Raw genomic sequence first — 23,943 nt, 5'->3', positions numbered from 1 at the left:
AAAAAAAAAAAAAGAAAAAGAAAAAAGATTTACTATCTACCAAATGAAGTCTGTGTACCTTATTCTTGCATTCTGGGCTTTATCACCTGGCTGATCACCCCCAAGTTTTGTAAATCAATTTACTCTCCCACCTCTGTGCTGTTTTTCTGCCTCCCCTTCCCTTCCCAAATGCCCTTTCTTCCTGGGCTCATCTTATGTCCACCTGCTATTCATGAGTTAAGGTTCAGCTCAAATGACACTTTTCCCATAGCATTTTCCCTGATTCCTTTACCTGGAGGCATTTTCCTCTGCCTTGGATGCCCAGAGCATTTTATCTACACCTTCTGGCAAATATCACTTGGAACCCTTGTGTTCTAGTTGTCCCATGAATCTACCTGACAGTCTACCAGCTTCCTGAAGTTTATATCTGATTCAGCTTTGCACAACCCCAACTGTTTTGTGTATATATATATATATATATATATATATATATATATATACAGGAAAAACAGTAAGGTAGAACAAATGAAATTATGTTTTAAATGGCCTTTTTTATGCCACCAAACTGTCATTTTCAATTCATAGTCAAGGCAGGTAATGGAAATAAATGGACAAAATTAAATAGGTCCACATTTTCTTTCATGAAACCCCCAGAGATACTGATCTAGAATATTACTGTGATTATCAATCTAGTTCACGAAACTGTAATTAGCAAGATAACTAACTTCAAAAGTGTAAGAATCAGCGATAGCTAAATATAGGTGAGCTTCCACCTAACAGAGTTAGCTATACTCTTGGCACGGTGCTTTATTTTTAGCAGACTGTATTAAAAAACACAATAGGAATGACACCAGCATTGCTGCAAGAAAAATGAAGAAATTTCACAGGATTATCATGGGACACAGAATGGAATAAAATACACAGTTTCTAACAGCCATAATAAATACAGAAAATAGCAAAGGGACAATTTAATGATTTTTAAAACTCATCAGAACAAAATCTATGAATTCCCCTAGTCAAACAGTGTGTATGCTTAGTAAATCTCTCTCATGCTTGTGTGATTCTAAAAATTATTGATTTTTTTTTAGTTTCTATTACAGAATGGATATAATATTGGGTACCCTTTTCAATATTTTAGATTATATATGGTATTGCTTTAATTTTTAGATTCCATTAACTTTCTTAGAACATCTATTTTAAAAATACCTTTAGGGCTTGCCAATTACTAATAAAAACCGTAAGCTTTATATTTTCTCAGTTTTGTTTTATATCTTCCCATGTAACTTTTCTTTGAGCTCCACTGCTCTAGCTTTTAAATTTGTAAAAGAAAGTTCAACCACTTTCTTAAGTATTTTAATAACGTAAGGTGAATCTTAACAAATACCAGGAGGCAAAATATGCCCAATCTAAGCTATTAGCTATGAGAAACTTTCACTGAAGCTTTTGGTGGAAAGGAATTATAGATACTATAAGATTTCCATTCCAGAAAGAAATAGAGTTAAAATAAGGTTGCTGAAAAAGGCTGCTGTGTTCTCCCAGAAAAACAATAACGAGGAACATTTACGATATATCATTTTATCAATACCTGTGGCTGTAATCTTCGAGGCCCAATTCCAGAGTAGAATGTGGTGCTGGAGAAGGTGGAACTTCACTCTCGGCCCATCCGTCATTGGGCAGCAATAGGTCTATAAACAAAGAACAAATGAAGCTGTATAAAGTGGAAGCAGAACCATTCAATGCCTGGTTTGGTTTCAGTCTCTCTCTCAGACACAGCTTTAACCAACACATAAACCAGCCCTGAAATAAATAAGTCCTCACCCAGAACTGAGGGATCCTTATGAGGATGAATACCGCTTGTATGAGGAAATCTAAGCCTGCTAATATGTTTTTACACTAGTGACCTGCTGGCAACCCCCAGCAAACCCACTCCATGTATCTTGACTACCTTTTCCCACCAACAAAAGGCTGACACAAACTCATTACCTGTGATTTGTGGAAGATGAACAAAGTCATCTCTTTTATGCCTAATCATTTTTGTAAACAAGACTCTATCGTGAACACTCTGGATTATATGGTGATTAAAGCATTTGCTTCAGTAGCAAAAACTTCTTCTAAAAAATCATGAGATATAGTATATCATCATTTAGATATAGTGGAGGTAAACACACACACACACACACACACACACACACACACACAGACACACGCGCGCGCGCGCGCGCGCACGCTCTCTTTTTTTCTCCATCTGTGCCATAACGGAGACACCTGAGTTTAAGGCCTGAAATCGAAAAGACAGGGATCTAAATCCTGGTTTTCCCACCTACTAAAAATATATACTTCTGCAGTCTGTTCTGTACTGGAAAAACAGACATGTACCCCTAGCATCACCATAACTAATAACAAGTAAGGTTGTTGAGATCTTATTGTATAGCAGATACTCTACTAAGCCTCGTACATTATTTCATCGAATGCTCATAATTACTAACCATATTCACTAGTGTATGCAAAGCATTATAGAACATCCTGGCTAAGCGTATGGTTTTGGAGCAAGGCTGCCATGTTTCCAACCCTACCACTATGTGAACTTGACAAATTACTCAACTTCTCCAAGCCTCAGTTTTCAAATCCATACAGTGGCAACAAGAATACCTTTACTGGAGGAATATGAGAATTAAATTATACTTAAGCAGTGATTTGTAAATGCAAACTGTTAAGTAAACATAAAATTATTATTCCATAGATTGTAAATTCTACTGTATACATATTACAGTGACATCTTTGATAAGACATGTACCTGATTTGTCCCTGAGTGACAGAATAAGAGACAAACTTCTCTGTCCTTGAGAACTGCTGTTGGTGACCCAACCTGCTTTGGCTTGTCCACATGGCTGATGTGTTGGTTAAGTTTATATGCCAACCTCACTGGGCCACAGGGTACTTAGATATTATTCTGGGAGCTTCTGTGAGGGTGTTTTTAAACAAGATTTACATTTAAATCGGTATACTGCCTCTCTAACATGGTGGGCCTTGTCTAATCACTTAAAGGCATAAATAGAACCAAAAGACTGCCTCTTTCCTGAATAACAGTGAATTCCTCCTGCCTGAGTGACTTTGACATGGGACATTGGCTTTTTCCTGTCTTCAGATTCAAAGGAAAACAGCGGGTCCTCCTGAGTCTCAAGCCCGTTTGCCTTTAGACTGAAACCATACCATCAGCTTTTCGGCTTCTCAGGCCTTCAGACTCAAACTGCACCATCAACTCTTCTGCAACCCCAGCTTGCTGACTCACCTTGCAGATCTTGGGATATGGCTGTCTCCATGATCATGCAAACCAGTTCCAATCTGTTTTCTCTCTCTCTTTCTCTCTCTCTCTCTCTCTCTCTCTCTCTCTCTCTCTCTCACACACACACACACACACACACACACACACACACACACACACTCTGTTTCTGTTTCTGGGAGAACCCTGATAAATACACTGGACAAGGAAATGGTCCAAGCTCTGCCTTGGGCACTCGACTGATGTGGAGGTAGTTATTAGCCATGCTGACATGCCCCTGGGAATGAACCAGGAAGCAGATCTGCTAAGGAGGTGACCAGGAGAAAGGAGCACAAAGGCAGCCCACACTGTGCCTCTGCACCACCTCCACCCCTAGGGGCCCCTTGATTTGGTAGTGGTGGCAGCAGTCAGGCATTCAAGACTTACTAAGAGAAACCGAGCAGGAGGACTTTCACATAAATTGGGGACAATGGATACACTGGGACGACTTCCTTTCTGCTGACTCTCATCTTCTGTCCTCAGCCTCGGTCCATCTTCCATAGTGGTGGTGAACGTATTTGTGATCAGGTAACATGTGGCTCAAAATCACTTCAGATGCACACATTGCTTATGGAATAAACATCTATGATTCTGGTAAACAACTTTATCTCCCATTACACATTAGCTTACCATTCCCTGACCACACCCTGGGTGTTCCTGCCTTAGTATCTTTGCTTATATAACTGCAAAACTTATTCTACCTGTGAAAGTCCTATCCTTCTCCCAAGGTCCACCTCAAATATCACCTTCACTATGAAGTTTCCACTGTTGCCAAGGATCTGTCACTTTTATAACAGTGGCAGAGAAGACTAGTGTCCCTTGGTGCCCTTCCTCTCTTCCTGGGCATACAGCTGGACATCAGTGCTCTGATCTCTTTGTCCCTAGGCTGGTTCTTGCAAATGGAATGGGGGCTGCTATGATAAATATCATTCCCAGTCTCAATGGTTATGAGAGGGTGCACCTTCCTCACTCTCTTCCTTTCCCCAACCACATCATCTGAAAGGCAGGTGACGAGGTGCCCAGCCACCAATGGAAGGAGCCTAGGTCCTACAATCACTGCATGGAGCACAGCTGCCAAACCTCGTTGGGCAGTGATACGACCAAGAAATAGACTTTCACAGTCTTTATCGATCCACTGACATTTTAGGTTTATCTGTTACTTAATATTATGTAAAGTAACTTTTGGATAACATTTATCAAATGCCACTTATGCAATGAACTATGTATTTATTGCTCTACAGTTCTAATAAAAACTATGTATATATTTATTGTTTATATATCTAGCTATTATCTATTTATCTATGTCTATTTCTTTTACTAGACTGTAGATAACTTTCTCCTCTTGTTCCTCTTTCTCCTTTTCCATGTCTTCTACAGCCTATTCTCTGGTTACTTCAAGTCTGATTACAATCATTAACTTTACTTTTTATGACACTCATGTGAACCACTTATTTGTTTTATTTGTAAGTGTAGTGATAGGTGCAGAGGAAAGTATCTTATTTGTTGAGGTAGGTATCTTATTTGTTGACTCTATCCTTGTTACATTTTTTATACATATTCATATGCTATAAGGAATTTTCATTTCCCTTGGGACCTAAACACATTTGTTAAGCCCTTGTTTCAGTGTAAAAGTCTGGAATTCTTTTCTCCTATAATATTATTTCTGGATTTCATTAAGTGTACAAGGTACAGTCTTCTCGATGGTCATTTCATACATATATACGCCTATGAATGTTGACAGGGCACCCTCTGGTCATTACTTCATTGATGGCCAAATGGCTCTTCTTTTTAATTATCACCTTTTGTTGTTATTTGTTTTGTGGGCTCTATCCTACCAAGGCCACATCAGAAAAGAATGGGTGAAAAGAGATCATGACTTTAGATAAGAGGTCAGCAAGCTATGGCCCTGGTCCAAAACCAGCTTGCCACCTGCCTTTGCAAATAACGTTTCACTGACAGCCGTGCTAATTTGTTTATATATTGCCTATGAGTGCTTGTGCCCTACAATGGCAGGGTTGAGTAGTGACAGAGACCTACAGTCCAAAACATGCAATATTTACTATCCTGCATCTTAAGGACAACGATTTTGACCCCTGTTTCAGACGATTCTTAAGGACGATAATAGCACTGCATTCATCTTCTGCACACTGGAGGTACCCCATAAACATTAGCCAAATTGGAATGTATAATTCAATCTTGGATTGCCATTCCAGAGGCAGTGCTTTACATGCTATAGAGGGATAGGTACATACTGGTTCCCAGGGAGATACACATTAGAAATAATTCTCCTATGATGTGTCTCAGAGGACCCCAGGGAATATGGATCCACTGAGACAGGTTACAAAACCACAGTATTTGATTTGAGATGGAGATGAAAGGTCTCACTCAGTGGGTGATGCTGGGCAGACTAGGGGGGCAGTGGGTGCCTAAGACAGGAGTGCACTTGAGCTGAAAGGAAGAAGCAGGAGAAGAGCTATATTGGGGAGACAAGTGCAGTGACATGAGAGGAATACTAACCAGAGGCAAACTGCACAAGGCGATTCCTTGGCCCAGGGTAAGATCTGCCAGCAAGATTCCTCAGAAAATACAGTGTTGGTGCATTTCATTAACATTCCAATGCTTAATAGGATTTTATAGTAAACCCTTGGGACACAACTTCTGTCCCTATTACCATCTTGAAGCACCACACTTATTTCACTACAGGCATTGTTAGCAATTCTTCAATACAAATGTGAATTTTCTGGTGTTACGATTTCCACAAACATTAGTTCTAAAAATGTCTTTTTCTCTGTGTAACAGCTTGAAAAGAATTTTAAAAAAATGAAAAAACCAAGAACTGTGGGTGGGATGTACTATTATTACAAAAATAAATGGAACACAGAATACCAACATTAGATTTTTAAATATACAAAGGAAAGGAAAAAGGAAAGAAAAAAAGGTCAATGTTTTGGCTGCAACGGTTCCTCTCCTCACGAAACATTACATTTTGTCAAGTTAATCTTGTTTTTCTAAGGAAGGTCCTTGAAAAAAGTGGTAGGGGCAGTGGAAGGTCCTCGTAAAACTGGCACTGAGGTTTTATAAGCCTTAGTGGCCTGCTACCACCTGACATGGTTCTGAAACTCAGGAGCTCCCAATAGTTCCTCAAATATAAAATGTCATTAATATTACGAAGAGGTGATGCTCATGGTAGTCTTTTATAGCATCATGTTGATAAATTCTGTGGTAACTTTTTGGTCTCTAAATCAACATGTTTACATAAAAAGTAAGAAAATTTCATCCACTGGCCTCTAACAATGAAAATGTAATGAGTCTGTGTTTTGATAGGCCTAAATCTTATAATGTGGTAGTGTAGCACAGATCCACAAAGAAAATATAAGAATAGATTTTCTCTACTTTTGAAAAAAAATAATGTTTAATGGAGTAGCTTCTTAAAGTAAATAAATTTGTTATGTTAACTCGGAAAATTGAGGTGGGGAAGAAAGAGAAACAGGAACCTTGTAGATAGTTAATTTATACGTTTTTTTTTTTTTTTTTTCCCACTGATCTAAAAATTGTTCTACCTAAATCTATGCCCTGGGAAGAAAAGAACAGACAAAATCTCCCTGTGGTTGTCTGGGGCCACTTGTGCCCAAAGGACTATTTGTACAGAACATACACTGAGCCTGAATATTCTACTGATGTTCCAAGGCAAATTATTGTCGTATTGTATTTTTAGCATGTGCTTGGAATGGATTGTATTATTTAATATTTTTTCTGCGTGTATCCTTACACTTTAACTACTTCTATGCTTTCATTAGTTTTGCCTTTGCTATTCTTTGCAGAGATATTATTCCATTTACTTAAGTATCTCAATGTCTTCTGAAACTACATTGTGTATCACCTCAAGAATGAAAGAGCTGTATGTCACTTAGTGAGGATAAGTGGATAAGTTCTGAGAAAAACGTCCCTAGGCAATTTTGTCCTATACCAACATCATAGTATACTTACTCAAACCTAGAAGGATTAGCCCACTAACCCCATAAGCTCTGTGGTATAGCCTATTGCTCCTAAGCTACAATCCTGTACTGCATTTACTGAATACTAAAGGCAATTATAACACAGTAGTATTTGTGTATCTAAACAGAAAAGCTATAGTGAACATACAGTATAAAAGATAAAAATGGTACAGCTGCATAGGACAAGTAACATGAATGGAGCTTGCAGGACTGGAAGTTGCTCTGGGTGAGTCAGTAAGGGAGGATAAGTAAATCTGAAGGCTTGGGAGGCTGCTGCACACTACCGTGAACATTACAAACACAATGTACTTAGGCTACACTAAATTTATAAATATACTTAATCTCAGTAACTTTATTACTTTATAAATTTTATTTTTTTTACCTTTTTGGATCTTTTGTAATAACAGCTTAAAACATAAACACATTGTCCAACTATAGAAAAATATTTTTTATTTATGTCTTTATTCTATAAGCTTTTCCTATTATACTTTTTTTTTTTAACCTTTTAAACTTTTTTGGTAAAAACTGAGACACAAACACACATTAGCCTAGGCCTAGATAGGGTCAGGATCATCAATATCACTGTCTTCTACCTCTATATCTTGTCCCACTGGAAGGTGTTTGGGGGCACTAACAGGTACGGAGCTGTCGTCTCCTGTGATAACAATGCCTTCTTCTGGATCCCTCCTGAAGGAACTGCCTAAGGCTGTTTACAGCTACCTTTTTTTTTTTTTTTTAATTTTTTTTCATAAGTGCACTCTAAAATGATAATAAAAAGTATAGTATAGCATTAGGAATTTTTCAGCTCCATTATAATCTTGTGGGACCACCATGATATATGTGGTCTGTTGTTGACCTGTCATTATGTGGCACATAACTGTATTTTATAGATATTAACAATGAAAGGAAAGGTGCTTACTGTTCATTTGGGTGTCATTGGTGTAACTAGAAATTAAACTCTACACTTAGATAGGTACTGGGTCACATGTTGCTAGAGAATTAAATGCCAATCAAGTTATATAAAGGCTAGATATTTTAATAAAAATGTCCACATTCATGATCTCAAGGTAGAAAGAAGGCTGTTTTATTTTGCAGAAAATTTGCTATTCCTTTCCCAGGCTCTTTTCCTACTGCAATTTAAGATTTCAAAAGGCAATTTTGTCCTGTCAAGAAAATTTTTAATTTCTTTAAGATGAAAAAAGACATGCTGAGTATTTTTGTATCTGTATACTAAGTAATGTCAGCTTCTTTTTTTTTTTTTTTCCCCTGCATAGCTGGGATTACAGGAATGTATCCTCAAATCTGGCAAGTTTTTTGTATACCTTTTTAGTAGAGACGGGGTTTTGCTGTGTTGGCTAGCCTTGTCTTGAACTCCCAAACTTAGGTGATCTGCCCACTTCGGCCTCCCAAAGTACTGGGATTACAGGTGTGAGCCACCACACCCAGCCTAAAGTCAGCTTCTAATGGGCATTCTCAGTAGGTGAAAGGACTCCAGTGTTTCAAGAGACCAATGTAAGTCAGACCCATGCTGTGGTTTGGGAGACAAACTGAAGTCAGGGAGACAAGAATTGAATCCAGACTCTGCATGTATCAAATATGCATTCTTGGGTAAATTATTTACTCCCTCTGACTTTCTAGTTTTTCATCTGTAAAACGAAGATAATATTACCCACTTTACAGTCTGCATGCAAATTGCTCAACACAGTATCCAACAGACAGTAATAAACAGACAGTATCCAACAGACACTTAATAAATGGTAGCAGCTGTTGCTACGACTCTTGCTAAAATAGAGGAATTCCGAGTGAACAACAACATCCCATTCTAATGAGACAATTTAATTCTAGAGCCACCTCAGATTTACAAGTATGTTAGGATGGAGTAATTTCACAGCTTGGAACTTGTTCCCACACAGTTAAATTATAACATCTTCAGTGTTCAAAATATAAGAAATTGATTACATAATGTATGGTACTTGCCTTCAAAAGACACCATGCAACTACTAAATGTGATCTTGAAGAAAAATATTCAATGACTAAGTAAGAGGCATATAATGTGCTCTTAATTTAAAAAGCAACTTCCTAAACATTACATACATTTCATTATTTCATTTTTTGTATAAATATTTTCATAACAAAGTCCAGAAAGATACACATAAAATGTTACTGATTAGGATCTTTGATTGATAGAAGTATGAGTAAAATTAAATTTTTAAATTTATTTTCTCTAAATTTTCTGCAATGAATATGTATTGTTTTTGCAATATAAAAAATGTAAGTTGTTAAAGAAAAGAGATACAGGGGGATAAAACAATTTTTCTTGGTGACCTGATGTATGTACTTTGAAAAACAAAGAGGAAAACCCAGATTTTTTACATCTGGAGTCTACTAGAAATGTGATCCACATCAGATAATAAGAGAAGACTGTAGCAAGGCAATAACAAGAACATTCCAACCATCACAAGATGGTTTCAGGTTAGGATATTTAGCCATTTACCACACTCATATTAGAATCCAATATAATCTGTGAATTATGCTATGACCATTTCATGGATTATCAATCCATCCATTTTAAAAGTTGGTAGTTAGCTATTTACACTTGGTAACTTCCAATATTAGAAGAGCTTACAAAATAACAGTCTGCCATCTTTAATTCTCCAGTGATCGTTTGTTTTATATATAACCCTCCATGTTTGGGGCAGCAAGCACAGAAACTGTCACTTAAACTAGAGGCACTGCCAGGAATCTGATTCACAAGTTCTGAGTCAGCTCTCCCCCCAATCTCTCAGTGTTTGTGACTCTGAGTAACAAAGTCTGCACTTAGTCTAATTAACTCCCCTTTACTCCTTTATTTTTTTCCCCTTTAGATAGAAAAGGCACTTTTGTGTTTTCTCACTCCATTTGCAGTGGATAAAAATGGATAGACTCTTACCTTTCTGTTTGTCTTGTGGACTGTAAGTGCCAAGTGGATGCAGGGTACTATTATCATTTCGCCTAGAGGTGGTTACAGCATTTTGACAGTTCTCAAAGCACGCCTTGGAAAATGCCCCACACTCTGCAGGATCCTAAGGGATGAAAATAAAAATTACATTTGCATTTTTAATATATTCCAACTTGGTCAGCTGATGCAAAATGAAAGAATGATCGATTTATGAATAGTCTTTCAAGAGTCTGTTGCACTTAAGTCCTCCAACTGTGGAATATCAAAATGGTCCTATCAGTGAAAACATCTTTGAGTATAAAATAAAAAGTACTGACAATGTGGGGCTAAGGATTAGGAGTGCTGATAGCCAACACAAAAGAGGATTAACTTTATTATTCTCTTTTCCCACTTACAACTGGCTTCTTTCAAATTTCCTTCCATCTGGGAGTACAGCTTGTGGCAGTGTCAACACAAGAATAGAGTTCATGCCAAGGGTGTTTCTCTGCCAACCAGCTGGTTCCCCTCCCTCTCTGCGCCTAAGTGCATATGCTCTAGGACAAGTCAGAACTCAAGCAGATTCACCGCTGAAATGCCACCAGTGTGTCCCTGTGCAGATGCTAAGTCTTTGGCCAGGAGCTAAACCAAACCGCTGTGACAATGCCAGACAGCAGTTCTCCTGAGGGTGCCCCCCGCCCCGGATTTCCCCTTCCTGTTTTGATTTTTACAGTCTGTAAACACATTCACAGTTTTTTGAAAACTGCTGTACCCAGAATAACACCCCTATGATCCATCTTCCACAGGTGCTGAAGGGGGACTCGGATGAGGCTGATTATAAAGAACTCTGAACTATTTTTTCAAGAAGATTGGGGCAAAGAGAATTGGGGTTTGCTCTTGTTTGTATTATTTGTCTTAGTAGCAGTTTTTTTCTTTTAGATGGAGTCTCACTGTGTCACCCTGGCTGGTGTGCAGGGGCAGGATCTCTGCTCATTCCAACCTCTGCCTCCCAGGTTCAAGCGATTCTTCTGCCTTAGCCTCTTGAGTAGCTGGGATTGCAGGCACCCACCACTACACCCAGCTAAGTTTCTGTAATTTTAGTAGAGATGGAGTTTCACCATGTTGGCCAGGCTGGTCTGGAACTACTGACATGGTGATTCACCCAACTCGGCCTTCGAACATGCTGGGGTTAGAGGCGTGGACCACCACACCAGGCCTTAATAATGGATTTTAACGAAGTAAATGATTTGGAAGCCATCTCATGGCTATTCCCTTGACCATTTGTGAGAAGAATGTGCCACAAACAGGAACACCCACCTGATCCCCAAAGCTCTTCTGAGAACAGCATATGGCTAAAACCATGCATTGGATTTATGTTTTCCTCTTTAGTTACAAAAATTCAATGTCTAGCTAGTCAAACAAAATATCTAAAACATTCCATTTTTGCATTCTTAGTAATTAAAATGTTTTCAGCAGCTGCAGGTCCTTTAGCTTTTTGTCAAGGCTTGTAACACTTTTCCCATACCCAACGTATTACCCTTTCTTCTGAACTGCTTGTCAAACTGAACCTGGTATAGGAGGCAAGCTCGTCCTAAATTAAAGCTGGAGCTCTAGCAGGAAAGAGAGGTGGGACTTGCTTTGCACAGCCTTGTGTTTTAACAATAACAACAAAAACAAACAAACAAAAATTTCTGCTTCCCCAGTTCTTTGATAAATGACACAATCGATATCCCAACAACTGATCAGTAACCAGCCTAATTAAAGTATTCAGCCTGTAAAATAGAGCTGTCGCAGAGCCCTCCATTAGTGTCCCAGCCAATAAAAAATATAATGGATTTTAAAACATATTCTGCTTCTGCCACGATAAGCTGGCAGCAGGGAGGGAAATGTTTTGGGGAAGGGAAAAACAAAATCAGGTCATAACCCATTTTTTAATACCAAGTCTCCAGGCTCAAATAGAATTACAATTGAACCTCAAGCTCATCCTCTGAAAAATATGTTTCTGTTTAAAATGATTTTGATTCAATCAAGGGCTCATTATGTATTCTTCACAAGGTCCTCATCAAAACTGTTTACATATCTTGTACATCTGGGTAATGTGGGAAAAACCCCCAACAACTATATATTTTGACTTTTCTTAAGTAGCTTCTTCAATTTTTGAAATATCAATGTATATAACGTTCAAGCAACCATTTTGGTAATCCTGGAAAATCCAACTAATTGATTTGCCTGAATGTATCAACAGTGCTGAGACCTTTTTCTAGGTTATAGATGTTTTTTTTATTGTACTAGAGGACAAGTGCTGTTCCACCAGAGAATACAGCAAAAACATGAGCACACAAAATATGCTCTGACACAGTGAAACACAGATTTGCAGATCAAATAGTTGTAATTTTTAAAAATTTAATAAAGATAAACTGTACATTAGTCTTCTTTCTTTATAAGAAATAATGCTCTTTAATCTTTATGGGTACCTCAGAGATGCTCAGTAGCAGAGAGCCAAGTGCCTGCTCATTCCCCATGGAAAGCATGTAAATATTAGGGATCTTGTTTAAATGTCCTGATAAAAATTGCTTTTTGACCCAGTTCCTATTCTTGATCATTTCCCTGGTGATCTACATTAACAAGACACTTCTGAGGGTGGGCAACAAAAGAAAGTTTCATACTTTCCTCTGCTGGAATAATGCCAATCCACATCAGAGCGTGAGAATTAAAATGAAAATACCTGCAGTAAAGGGGAATGCAAATGGTCAAGTGTGCTAGCTCGATGAGCCAAAATGTATAACACCAATCTGCTGGCATCTACGAACTCTTTTAGAACCACAGTCATTTTCTAACTTTTCCTGTTTGCACAGGTATGGTATGCTATAGCAGTCTCTTCTAGACTCTTCTATTAGTTGAGGTATCTTTGTTTAAAAAGTTTGAAGGGAGATCTGATATGCAGATGCGCAGAAGGGATGACTCAGGCGTTCACGGTCCATCCTTTCGACTCACTTCAATAAATGGGTTCCGTGGAGTCCTAGCGCTCTAGAGTAAATGACCATCCTAAACCAGATGGGATCAATTCTCTCAGGGCAGGAAGTGGCAGATAAGGATGTTACAACTAGGTACAGAAGTGAAGCCCATTAAATATTTATGGAACACTGTCACTTAAGCAGACGCAAATGTTGAAAATGAGTTCATTATATTTAGTCTCTAGTAATTGGACAATTTAAATTTATATAACATCTACAAGGCTATATAAAGGAGAGTATAAAAGGTACAGTTGTTCCTTTCCAGTGGCTGATAATGGAACGAGGTAAGATATAGTTTTAACTTTACTACTTAAGTTTACTTTCACATCTGAGATGAAGTAGTCTCAGATGTGACATTTTCATTCACTCAATATTTATTAAGAAAGTACTACATGCAGGAACCAAGGACGCATTAAGGGATAAAACAGACAACAATATCTGTCACTATGAATACTGAGCACTCAATTATGCATGTACTTACATAGCCAGGAAATGGTAAACCTAGGATTGTAACCCAAGCAATTTGAAACTCCAGAGATGAAGCTTTTAACTACGATGAGCCCCACTACCATTTACCCTTGATTAACTTAATAAAGCTTATTTTTAAATTTTTAAGTTGAACTCATTATTAAAACTAGTATTTTATATTAGTTTTAAAATAGTTTTCTTTTACTGTGCATATTATTGTATTACACAAACACAATTTGGCCTTAGAGAATATCCTGATATAATAAAATGTGTGATTTGCTGATGTTTTTCTTCACTTTTAGTACTATTAACTTTTTCTTCTTACCTTTTTCTAATATTATTTTAGGAACATTTAATAATTACTCTTCATATATAAGAGAAAATGTTTTAGGCATTTTTATGTTTATATGTATAATGTTAGGAATATTATTATTAAAGCTATCCTACTCTTAAGACTCCATATGTAAGTGAAAATATTCTTGATATTTTAAAAAACTTATAAAAATCATAATAAAAGATTTCAAAAAACAAAACTCCCATTTATTTAGTAACACAAGCAGGCAGCTCATTTAATAAATCAAACGTTACATTAGTTAAGTCTCAGGTCCATATTATTCATATGCAGATTATAGAAGAGCATACAGAGAGCTGATTGCATTATAATGAGCTTCACATTAAACATTGTACACATCTGATTAGACACTTTCTAAGATACGGACATTGCTAGCATATCAACCAAAAAACTATATAAAGATGTTTATGAACAAGTTAGAGCTCTTGAAATTTCTGGGGGAAAAGGCAGAAATTATAGACCTGTTACTTTTGATAAATGACTTACTTTATATGCATATTTTTACACCTTTTCATTATACCCAAAATATACAACCACCTGTTCCCCACACAAATCCATCAAAGCCCTTCTGGGGCATATTTTCCCTGTTGGAAAATCAGTACGAATCTAGCTGCCATACTAGGAATGGAAGTCTGCATATTCTGGTGGCAATTTGGGCAACTTGCTTGGGAGAGTCAAGATTTGCCTCACCTCCACTGGTCTCTCTGGCCTCCTCAGAATCACCAGCTGGATCATCCCTCGTATGTTTCCCTCCATGGACATTGACCGCCTAAGTGTTTCCATAGCTTCGTTGTTGGATTTTCCCAGAAGAGATTCCCCATTAACTGCAATCAGCTGGTCATTCATTCGCAGACGACCATCCTAAGGCAGCAGAAAGAAAAAAAGCATTCAACAGGGGAAACTACCGTGATGACATGTGGTGTTTGGGGAAAAAAGTTCAAGTTGAAAAATGAGAAAAAAAATAAAAGACAAAAAACCCCAGCTGTTAGAAGTGATTTATTTTCCATGGCAGAAAAAGGTTCTGGAGCTTCTCAAATAGTCACAAATACCAATAATAATGAATTGTGTGAAAGTATTTTTAGAAATCTTAGAGTCCTGAGCTGCAATAATTTAGACATTTGTGTAATGCCTCTTCCCTAATTCTTTGGCAAGCATGCAAATCCGACCTGATTCTGCCATTTGCTCCAGCAGAGACCATGATGTGGACTCAAGGGAAGGGGGTTTGGAAACCAAAGGAGGTAGTCATGACTCTTGAAATGAGAATTTGCCTTTTCAGGCACAGAGAGACATCGTACATAAATGCTGTATGTTTGACAGTGGTAACATGTCTCCTCATATCATTGCTAGCTCTACTGAACCATGCTAAAAAAAAAATCACGTATTTTATCTAACACAACCACAGAGTTGCTTATCTGCAAAAGCGCACAGAGGTGTGTAGAAAAGGATCAGTTTGCCCTGATATATTATGGTGGAAAAGCTTGACATAAAGAATTGTCAAGGTTTTTTTCGAGGAGGCTCTGACAGATGAGTACTTTCACCCAGCATCTTCAGGAAGAAATACCACTTACTACAAAGTACAAAGAACCTTGGCATATGAATAGGCAGCTCAGACTGCCATCTCATTCACTTCTCAGTGAGTGAGGCGCTGACCATTTCCAGCCAGGAGTCCCTCACAAGCACAGGCCTAGAGCAGTAGCTGACATACTGGGATGGCTGCTCTGCCTAGAAAAGAACTTGAAGGGACCACAGTGCATTTCCCCAAAGGCAGCCCCAGAGCAAAGACTCTTGAAATGTTGACAGTCAGACTCAGGGGACATGCTCTCTACCTATTCTACACTGAGGTAGAAGGTTCTTGCTGTGAGGCCCAGCTGTGATTAGGAATGTCATCATACTGCTGCTGCTAATAAAGTTAACAGAAATAACAGTAGGTGTGTATAACAGTTTACTCTTACAGAGGATTCTTCCATAAATTACCTTTAGTGATTCTCAAAGAACCCAAGAATTGAAGTAGATTTGTATTTTCATAAACATTTTACAGAAAAGGAAACTGAGGCAAAAAATGTAACTTGTTCTAGGCTACAAAAGTGAGTCAAAGGATTTCATGAATCTTGACTCTTTAGTTCTCTCACTACAAACCCCTTGGTTTCTTGTCTCTAGACTACAGCTATGCAACACTAAAGTAGGGAAAGGAAAATACTAAAGAGTTCTTGCGGTGAGAAGTATCCGGGATTTGTGGTCAAAGTACCAGAATGAAATGGAAAAGAAAAAAACCTTCCTAAGAAATGAGATAGCCAGACACACACAATGAACAATAGAAACCAACCAGACAGCTTTGGGTGAGGAACTATGTGGACGGGTTGCTAAACTTGGGCTAATGTAGCAGATGGCCTGAGGAAGTGCCTCTGCTGATGGCAGAGAAAAGAAAGCCTGGTGAGAGCTGTTGTTCCCCAGAGCAAACGCCCTCATGAAGACGCACTGCCCACGCCACCTGCTGGAGAGGGCGTTAGCTACCTGGGTGGGATTGCAGAGGCCCCCCAAGTAGGAGGACACACCCACTCAGGTAAGAAATGGAGACGGCAGGGCAATGGGATCAATAGACAAGGGCGTCAAGTCAGAGATGTAAACCGTTTAAGCGACCGCCTCCTCAGAGCTGAATGTCCCCTGCCTTCCTCTTGTTTTCCCACTTCACTTAACCTTTACCCTAATTTGGAGCAAGTCTGGAAATGAGATTTACAGGAAAGGCCAAACAAGAAAGAAATCTCTTCATTTCTGTTATCCAATTTTGAGTGAGACACAAAAAAGAATAAGGCTACATAAAATGGGATACGCCAGGTCGGGCATGGTGGCTCATGCCTGTAATCCCAGCACTTTGGGAGGCTGAAGTGGGCAGATCACCTGAGGCTGGGAGTTCGAGACCAGCCTGACTAACATGGAGAAACCCCATCTCTACTAAAAATACAAAATTAGCCGGGCATGGTGGTGCATGCCTGTAATCCCAGCTACTCAGGAGGCTGAGGCAGGAGAATCACTTGAACCCAGGAGGTGGAGCTTGCAGTGAGCCAAGATCATGCCATTGTACTCCAGCCTGGGCAATGGGAAAGAAAATCTTGTTTCCCTCTAAGAAGAAAAAAAAAAAAAAAAAAAAAAAAAAACGACAAAAACACCCTTAATAGTTTGGTTACGTGAAGTGAGATACAACTTGAGAAATTATTCTGTTCTATTGTCATATGATAAAGGAGCACTATTGGGCTGAATCTTGTTACTAAAAATCTTTTTAGGATGACTGGAGACTGATGTTTGGTTTTGAAAGAGGAGGAGGAAGCAGAAGAGTTGAATCGAGGAAATGAGGTTAGCAGGAAATGTTCAGATTTTGCAGTGCTTTGTCTTTGCAGGACACCTCGTCTGCTATGACAGGAAGAAACAGGATAAAGATGGAAGTTTTACGGGTACCTCTACAGATGGAAGGAAGGAAATATGAGTGAGTTCCCACCTGGTAATCTCTTGTGAACCTTTTCTGTGAAGTATGAGACAAGATCAGAGTAAAGAGGCAGGCAACAGACAAGAAGATAGGAGAACATTATTTTTTGGTAAAATCAACAGTTATTAAGCACAAACTTTTATTTTATTTGTTTTTGTTTTCAGCTACATTCTAACTCTCAAACATGCAGGATGACACTGAAGTAAGACATGTTTCCTGTAACCAAGTCCCAAACAAAAAGACAGTTCAGGTCACCTCAGGGCAGCTGAAATTTTTTTTCAAAGACATTCACATTCATCATAAGCCTCACCAGAGAGTTGTGGGCGCAATAAAAATGCACGCGCTCTCATTTTCAGCGTTGGCTGGTCTGTTGTTATTGGTGTTTGCTTTTTCTTTGTAAGATAAATGATGTGTAATTTCATTAATGGTGATGCCAGTAAGCACCATGTTGTCCTAACATTTAGAATATAATCACAGAATTTAGAGCTGGAGGGTCCTTAGAGGTCATCTTGTCCAACCTCTTCTGTTTACAGATGAATAATGTGATGCTCAGAGAGGATGAGAAACCATTTATCGAACACCTATTAGGAAAAGGCACTTCCACAGATACTAGACTTGCTCAGCTAGTTATGGTCAGAGTTGGAACAGAATAGCCCAAGTCCTGAATTCTACAGTGTTCCCTATTCTATCTTATTTAGAAGATAGAACAGTTCTATCTTATGTGGAAGATAAGTCCCAAACAAAAAGAGAGTTCACCAATAACAATATCTTATGTAGAAGATAGAGCCAGCCTGTCTTCTACATAAATGACAATGACTAGTCCCTAAAGGGGTACTGCTTCAAGAAAAGACTTTCAAAACCGGAGAGAACAATATGCTACCAGATGTCTCCTGGAAGGGAATACAATATAAAATCCAGACACACAACAGAAGACGTAAAGACAGGAAACATGAAACATCCATACATGCACGTCTATGTCCAGTCTTGACCTAAAATGAAGTTGACTCAATGAAGAGCTCATTCAAAAATTCATCAAATCTCTCCCAAAATTGTATATGTCCCATTTGCTTTGGAATAATTTGGACAAAGAAAATTAGCTTTTTATGGTTTTTAAAATTAATATTATATTCTAGTAAATATTTAGGCATGAGAATATTAACTTTCAATTGACTTTACATAAATGAATTCAAAAATTTAAGGATATTATTTGGTAATTCTAGGATATTTATTTCATCTTGGTCATGCTTCCAATATTCTATCACACTTACACAGTCTCACACAAACACAAACACACACCTCTCTCTCTCTCTCTCTCACTCCCTTCTTCCCTCCCTTTCCTTTTTCTTCCTGTATTACTTCCATCCGACTTCTAAACAAAAAGAGTTCAATTATGTTTCCTGCTTCTGGCGCCACTGCCACCTATAACCAACGCTATCCATCCTCAAGCTAGAAGAAGTAAAGGAAATTCCCAAAGGGAAGACAAACATATTAAAAATAATCAGGAGAAAAGAGTAAAGACAAAATGTAACTTCTTCAATGTGCTTCAGAACAAAAAAACCCGGTATGAGATTAGGTCTTCTCCATGTCCTGGCCTGGTTTCAGTCTCATCATCTTTAACTGGTCCTATCACAGTAGGACACACAGTGGACAAGGAGACAAACATTTGAGTATGATATCTTTGTTTTACTGAGCATCTAATATACGCTAGTTCTTGTGCATGTCTTTTGCATATATTTGCCCATTCACTTCTTAGCTTCCGAGATTGGACGCCTTCAGGTGGGTACGGCTATAGACACCAGGCTTTGCCCATTCATTTCTCAGAGCAACTCTGTGGTACACAAAAATGCTACTTTCTACTATTTAGGAGATGTAAAGACGAAGGCTCAGAGAAATTAAGTGACTTGTCAAAGAGTATGGTCCTAGCCAGGTCTCCTCGTCTCTAAAGCTAAGGACACAAATGCTTTATGCTATGTTGCTTCTAAATTCAGACTTCTAGAGATTATTAAGGCACTATATTAATGACAATGATTTTCCACTCTGTGCATCATGCTAAAACCCTTTATATGTAATAGACAATTGACTCCTTAGAGACACCCTGTAGATTTGAGATTGCTTGCCCCATTTTATTAAAGAAGAAATTGCAGTCAGAGAGGTTAAATAAATTGTTACAAGTCACGTTTCTAAAAACAGATTTGAACTAGGTCTGGGTCACTCTGCAACCCATGCTTTCAAATAGTCTGCTAGTGATTCTTAACCTTAGGGGCTCTTAGACTCCTTTGAGAGCCTAATAAAAGCTACAGATCCTCATTTTTAAAAAACAAATATTTACACCAGGGTCCTTCCACAATTGTATATGTACACAATTGTACATAATTTTTTGGAGTAAGGGGTCATCGTGTATGCTATAGGGTACTCCGTGTGTCCTCTAAAGCATAGCTATGATTTCTGGGGGGTCCCATGACCTTGTAGTTCATCTCCAGTGGTATATTCACTGGTGCCTGGGTACATCCTCTTCCATGATTACTGGTAATGTTGTGTGGCTTAATCCACCTGGCTTGGCAAATTTTTTGATAAAACCCTCCCCCCAACTACCCTGTTACCTCTAAAATTCTAATGAATACAAAGGAAAGAGTAAGAAAGCCAAGGCAAAGAACTCAACTAGCCACCGAAGATATGAGAGAAGCATGAGAAAGCGGGCTGGCTTTCCCAGGGGCAGCTGGCTGTGGCCCAAGGCCAGTCCACATTAGTCCAGGGTGTTGAGAGGATTAATCATGACCAGATGTTGGCTTCTGCCTCTGCATGCTTCTAGCAGGGCCCTTGGTATGGCCTCCTGGGATATTATCAACACCCAGATCCCAAACCCCAAAGCTTGACTTCAGGTTGCAGAGCAGATGTTCCCTGGAATAGGGTAGGGCCCCAGGCAAGATGGCACCGGATCGAGGGAGGGGATTATCCTCAACAAATCCTTCTCAGGGCCCTACAATCACTCTATGACAACATCTGCCTACTGTATTTTTTGAAAAAACAAATCAAACAAAAAAAAAAATCCTAAACTAAGAAAAGAACCTTGTATTCCAGATTGAAATCATTTGCCTTCATTTAAAAACAATTGCAATGGAAGGGCAAGAATGAATCAAGATTTTTAAACTACAGTTGTTAAAACAAAAAAGTTAGTACATGTTTCACATCATTTCAGCTCATGTGAAGACGGCCATTCTTCCCAAATAAGGCCTCTATTTTCCAGGGACAGCAGACCGTATTCTGGTGCACAAACCTCGGTGATTTGGCCCACATTCTTCCTTCTGTCCAAAATGCCCTTTGCATTCCTGCTCACCTCTTCAAAGTCTACTTACCCATCACCCCAAACAAGACTCAGCAATTGCCTTCCTTTCATAGTTTTCTCCCCAGAATTAAATGCTCCAACATCTCAACACCCATGATACTTCTCACACTTGCCTATCCTAGCTCTTATCATATTGGTGTTGTTTACATATTTAATGTATTGTGCTACTAGCTTCCTAGATTATACAAAGGGTAATTTTAAGTATGCTGTGTTTAGTCTATTATATACTGTTACCTAACTCACACTCAATGTTCGAGAAGTGCTTGCTAAATTAAGTCAGTCGGGTGCTTTGGTCATGGTGTAAGTTTCATCTACAAACTGTAACTATGAGAGATCCAGGAACCTAAGCTGTCTTAAACATGCCAGCGCATATTCAGACGACGTTCAGAATTCTAAAAGGAAGGCTTGATTACTTTCTGCATACTGGCCCTATCTCTGCTTGTTCAGATATTGTAAAATTTAAGTGTATGTAATTCAGTTATTGTCTTAAGAACCTCACTCCATTTCTATGTAGCAAACAACTGAAGTTCCAGCAGCAAATCACCTGTGGGCCTATGAAGCATTTTTATTTTTTATTTTTTTAGATAACTGAAAGATATTTTTTAGAGTACCATGGGACACATAATCATATAGTCAGGCTTATTGGATGAGGCCTGACTACGTGAATTAACATATGTATAAACCATCCTGAAATACTATTTACAAAATGTATTATAAATCTTTCCATTTTAAACTCATTCTGGAAAAATATGGGGCAGAAACAAATATACTGCAACTTACGGCCTTTACTACAGCCATATTGAATGTTAAAATTTCTTCTGCAAGAAAGTTGGAGAAGCACTGACTTCAAACCATCAGACGCACACTCTGCTGTACTATACAGTAATAACAGTCCATGCTTGTTTTATACTTTTTCCTTTCCTGTCATTTCAGTTTCCTCTCCATGCTTTCCTATTCCCTTTCTGATTTTCTGCTCTTACATATTTTGGCCTAGAAAACCAGATTAAAAAGAAGCTTGTTAAAGCATATATGTTACATATGAATTAACAATACTTTGCATGAATGCCTAACCAGGTTAGAATCTTGGAAGCCATTTCAACATATTTATCTTATTGATTTGCTTGCTGTTGTTGTTTTTTATGCCCTTGCACCTGTGTGTACTGAGACTGCTTAAAACCCGTCACTAGAAAAATGGGTACAAACCAGAATGCTAGAACAGAAAACGTGTGTATAGTATGCAGAGTTTATACTGCGGTCAGAGTTTTGTTCCGGCATTCTGGTTTGTACCCATTTTTTCTAGTGACTGGTTGTGTGTGTGTGTGTGTGTGTGTGTGTGTCTACATATATATGGCCTATAGGTACCTATGATTAAGATTAATATAGCTTTTCAAGGGAAAGTTACTATTTTCAGAGCCAAAGCATCATTAGCATGCTATATCAACTTTTGTAGATTATAAGCTCCTTTTTCATTAGGACTATCAACTCTTAACTTTTTTTTCAAGCCTACTGAGATGATCATGGAGTCCAAAATACACATCAAAATATTGCAGCATTCTAAAATTTTATTCAGTATAATATACATGTAAATTTATTTCCTGTTTCCATTTCCATTCATGAAATAAAAATGCAAAAGTGGTAAAGATCAGCAAGAAAAAATGATGATAGATGCTAGTATTATGAGATTTGTTTTAAAGAGGTGGGATCTCAGTGTGTTTCCCAGGCTGCAGCACACTGACTGTTCACAGGTGCCATTATACTGCACTACAATCTGGTACTCCTGAGGTCAAGTGATCCTCCTGCCTCAGCCTTCCTAGTAGTTGGAAATACAGGTGCCCATTACTGTGCCAGTTATTTTGAGATTTTAAAAGTAATGTTATATTACATTTTAATAAAGTAGTTACTACTGTAGAAAATTCATAAATAATAAGCCTGACTATATGAATTAACATATGTTAGCATTTTCAGTTTTGTTTAAACAGAAAATTAGCTAAAAATGTTTTTCCTCTGCTTAAATTAACAATTTCCTGTTAAGGTTAAATTCTTAGTGGGTATATAGTGATTATGAATTTATGTATATTTCCAGGCAAAGATCCTGCTTTTAATTGTCCTTAAAGTGTATCACACCTTTGTGTTTAGAAATAAAATGTTAGTGTTTGGCTTCTTACATCTGAGGGTTTTCAGTGGCACTTTTACATACCCAGATTACCTGGTCCTTTTGCCAGAGGTGAAAGCTTGGAAGACGCTGACTACCAGTAAGGATCCTCAAGGTTCTCCCACCAGTAGAAAACATTATAAATTTTAAGAAAAATGGCCAGTTGAAGAAATCATTTAACATTAGCGCTCCTTAAAAAGCTGTCCCTTTTATCTTCCTTTGAATTCATTAATTATAGATCTATCACATGATTTATAGATACCGGCAGAGAAGGGGTTGGAAATTAGTCACGCTGGGAACTCCTACTGGAGCTAAGTAGTTTGGATGCCGTTAAATGTCCCACATGACAATCAGACATGAAGGCTCAGTATCAAGTGCCATGTTCCTGGATATTCTAGAGCTGTGCATTTTCTCTTCAAAAATTTAGAGTTTAGTCATTTAAAAATATCAGGATTGCTTGCATTAGTTAAAATTCTATCTTTTACCCATTACTAAATAGTGCAGATTATAAAATCCTTCATCTTTCAGAAGGAGCATCCCAAATTTCCTAAGCACATAGGAATCAAATTACTTCAATTATGCCTATTTCATATTCTGAGTGCATACATTTACAATTAGCCATGTCAGGCATTTTTCTTTCACTTAATTTCATCATCATCAAGTAGCATTTATTAAGCACAAACCTGGCTAATTAATTTTCTAGAGAATAACTGATATTCTTAAATGCATTCTATTTAACAGCCCTTAAACAATCTACCTGATATATGACATTTTTCCCTTAGCAAAAATTGCCTTTAAATTTAAATTTTTACTTACTATGTCAAAGTTTCAACAGGATACATACCATTTCCAAAGTCAGCATACTGAAATCAAAAACATCATTCAGAACTGGTACCAAAGATTTCATGCAACTTTTATTCTCGCTACAG

General features: G+C 38.0%; 1 protein-coding gene across 1 annotated transcript in view; it reads right to left on the bottom strand.

Moving 5' to 3' along the window:
- PARD3B (par-3 family cell polarity regulator beta) overlaps window positions 1–23,943 on the bottom strand; it is a 1,123,121-nt gene that overhangs the window by 455,036 nt on the left and 644,142 nt on the right. The window contains exons 12-14 of the mRNA XM_017536909.2: window positions 14,732–14,902; window positions 10,223–10,355; window positions 1,565–1,664 (exon numbers count right to left, since the gene is read on the bottom strand). Coding sequence (XP_017392398.1) covers window positions 1,565–1,664; window positions 10,223–10,355; window positions 14,732–14,902 — 404 coding nt within the window. The remainder of the gene's footprint in view (window positions 1–1,564; window positions 1,665–10,222; window positions 10,356–14,731; window positions 14,903–23,943) is intronic.

This window comes from Cebus imitator, unplaced genomic scaffold, assembly GCF_001604975.1.
Source record: "Cebus imitator isolate Cc_AM_T3 unplaced genomic scaffold, Cebus_imitator-1.0 Scaffold101, whole genome shotgun sequence".
Lineage (NCBI taxonomy): Eukaryota > Metazoa > Chordata > Mammalia > Primates > Cebidae > Cebus > Cebus imitator.
Note: the sequence above shows the minus strand (reverse complement) of the source record. Positions and strands in the feature narration are given on the sequence as shown.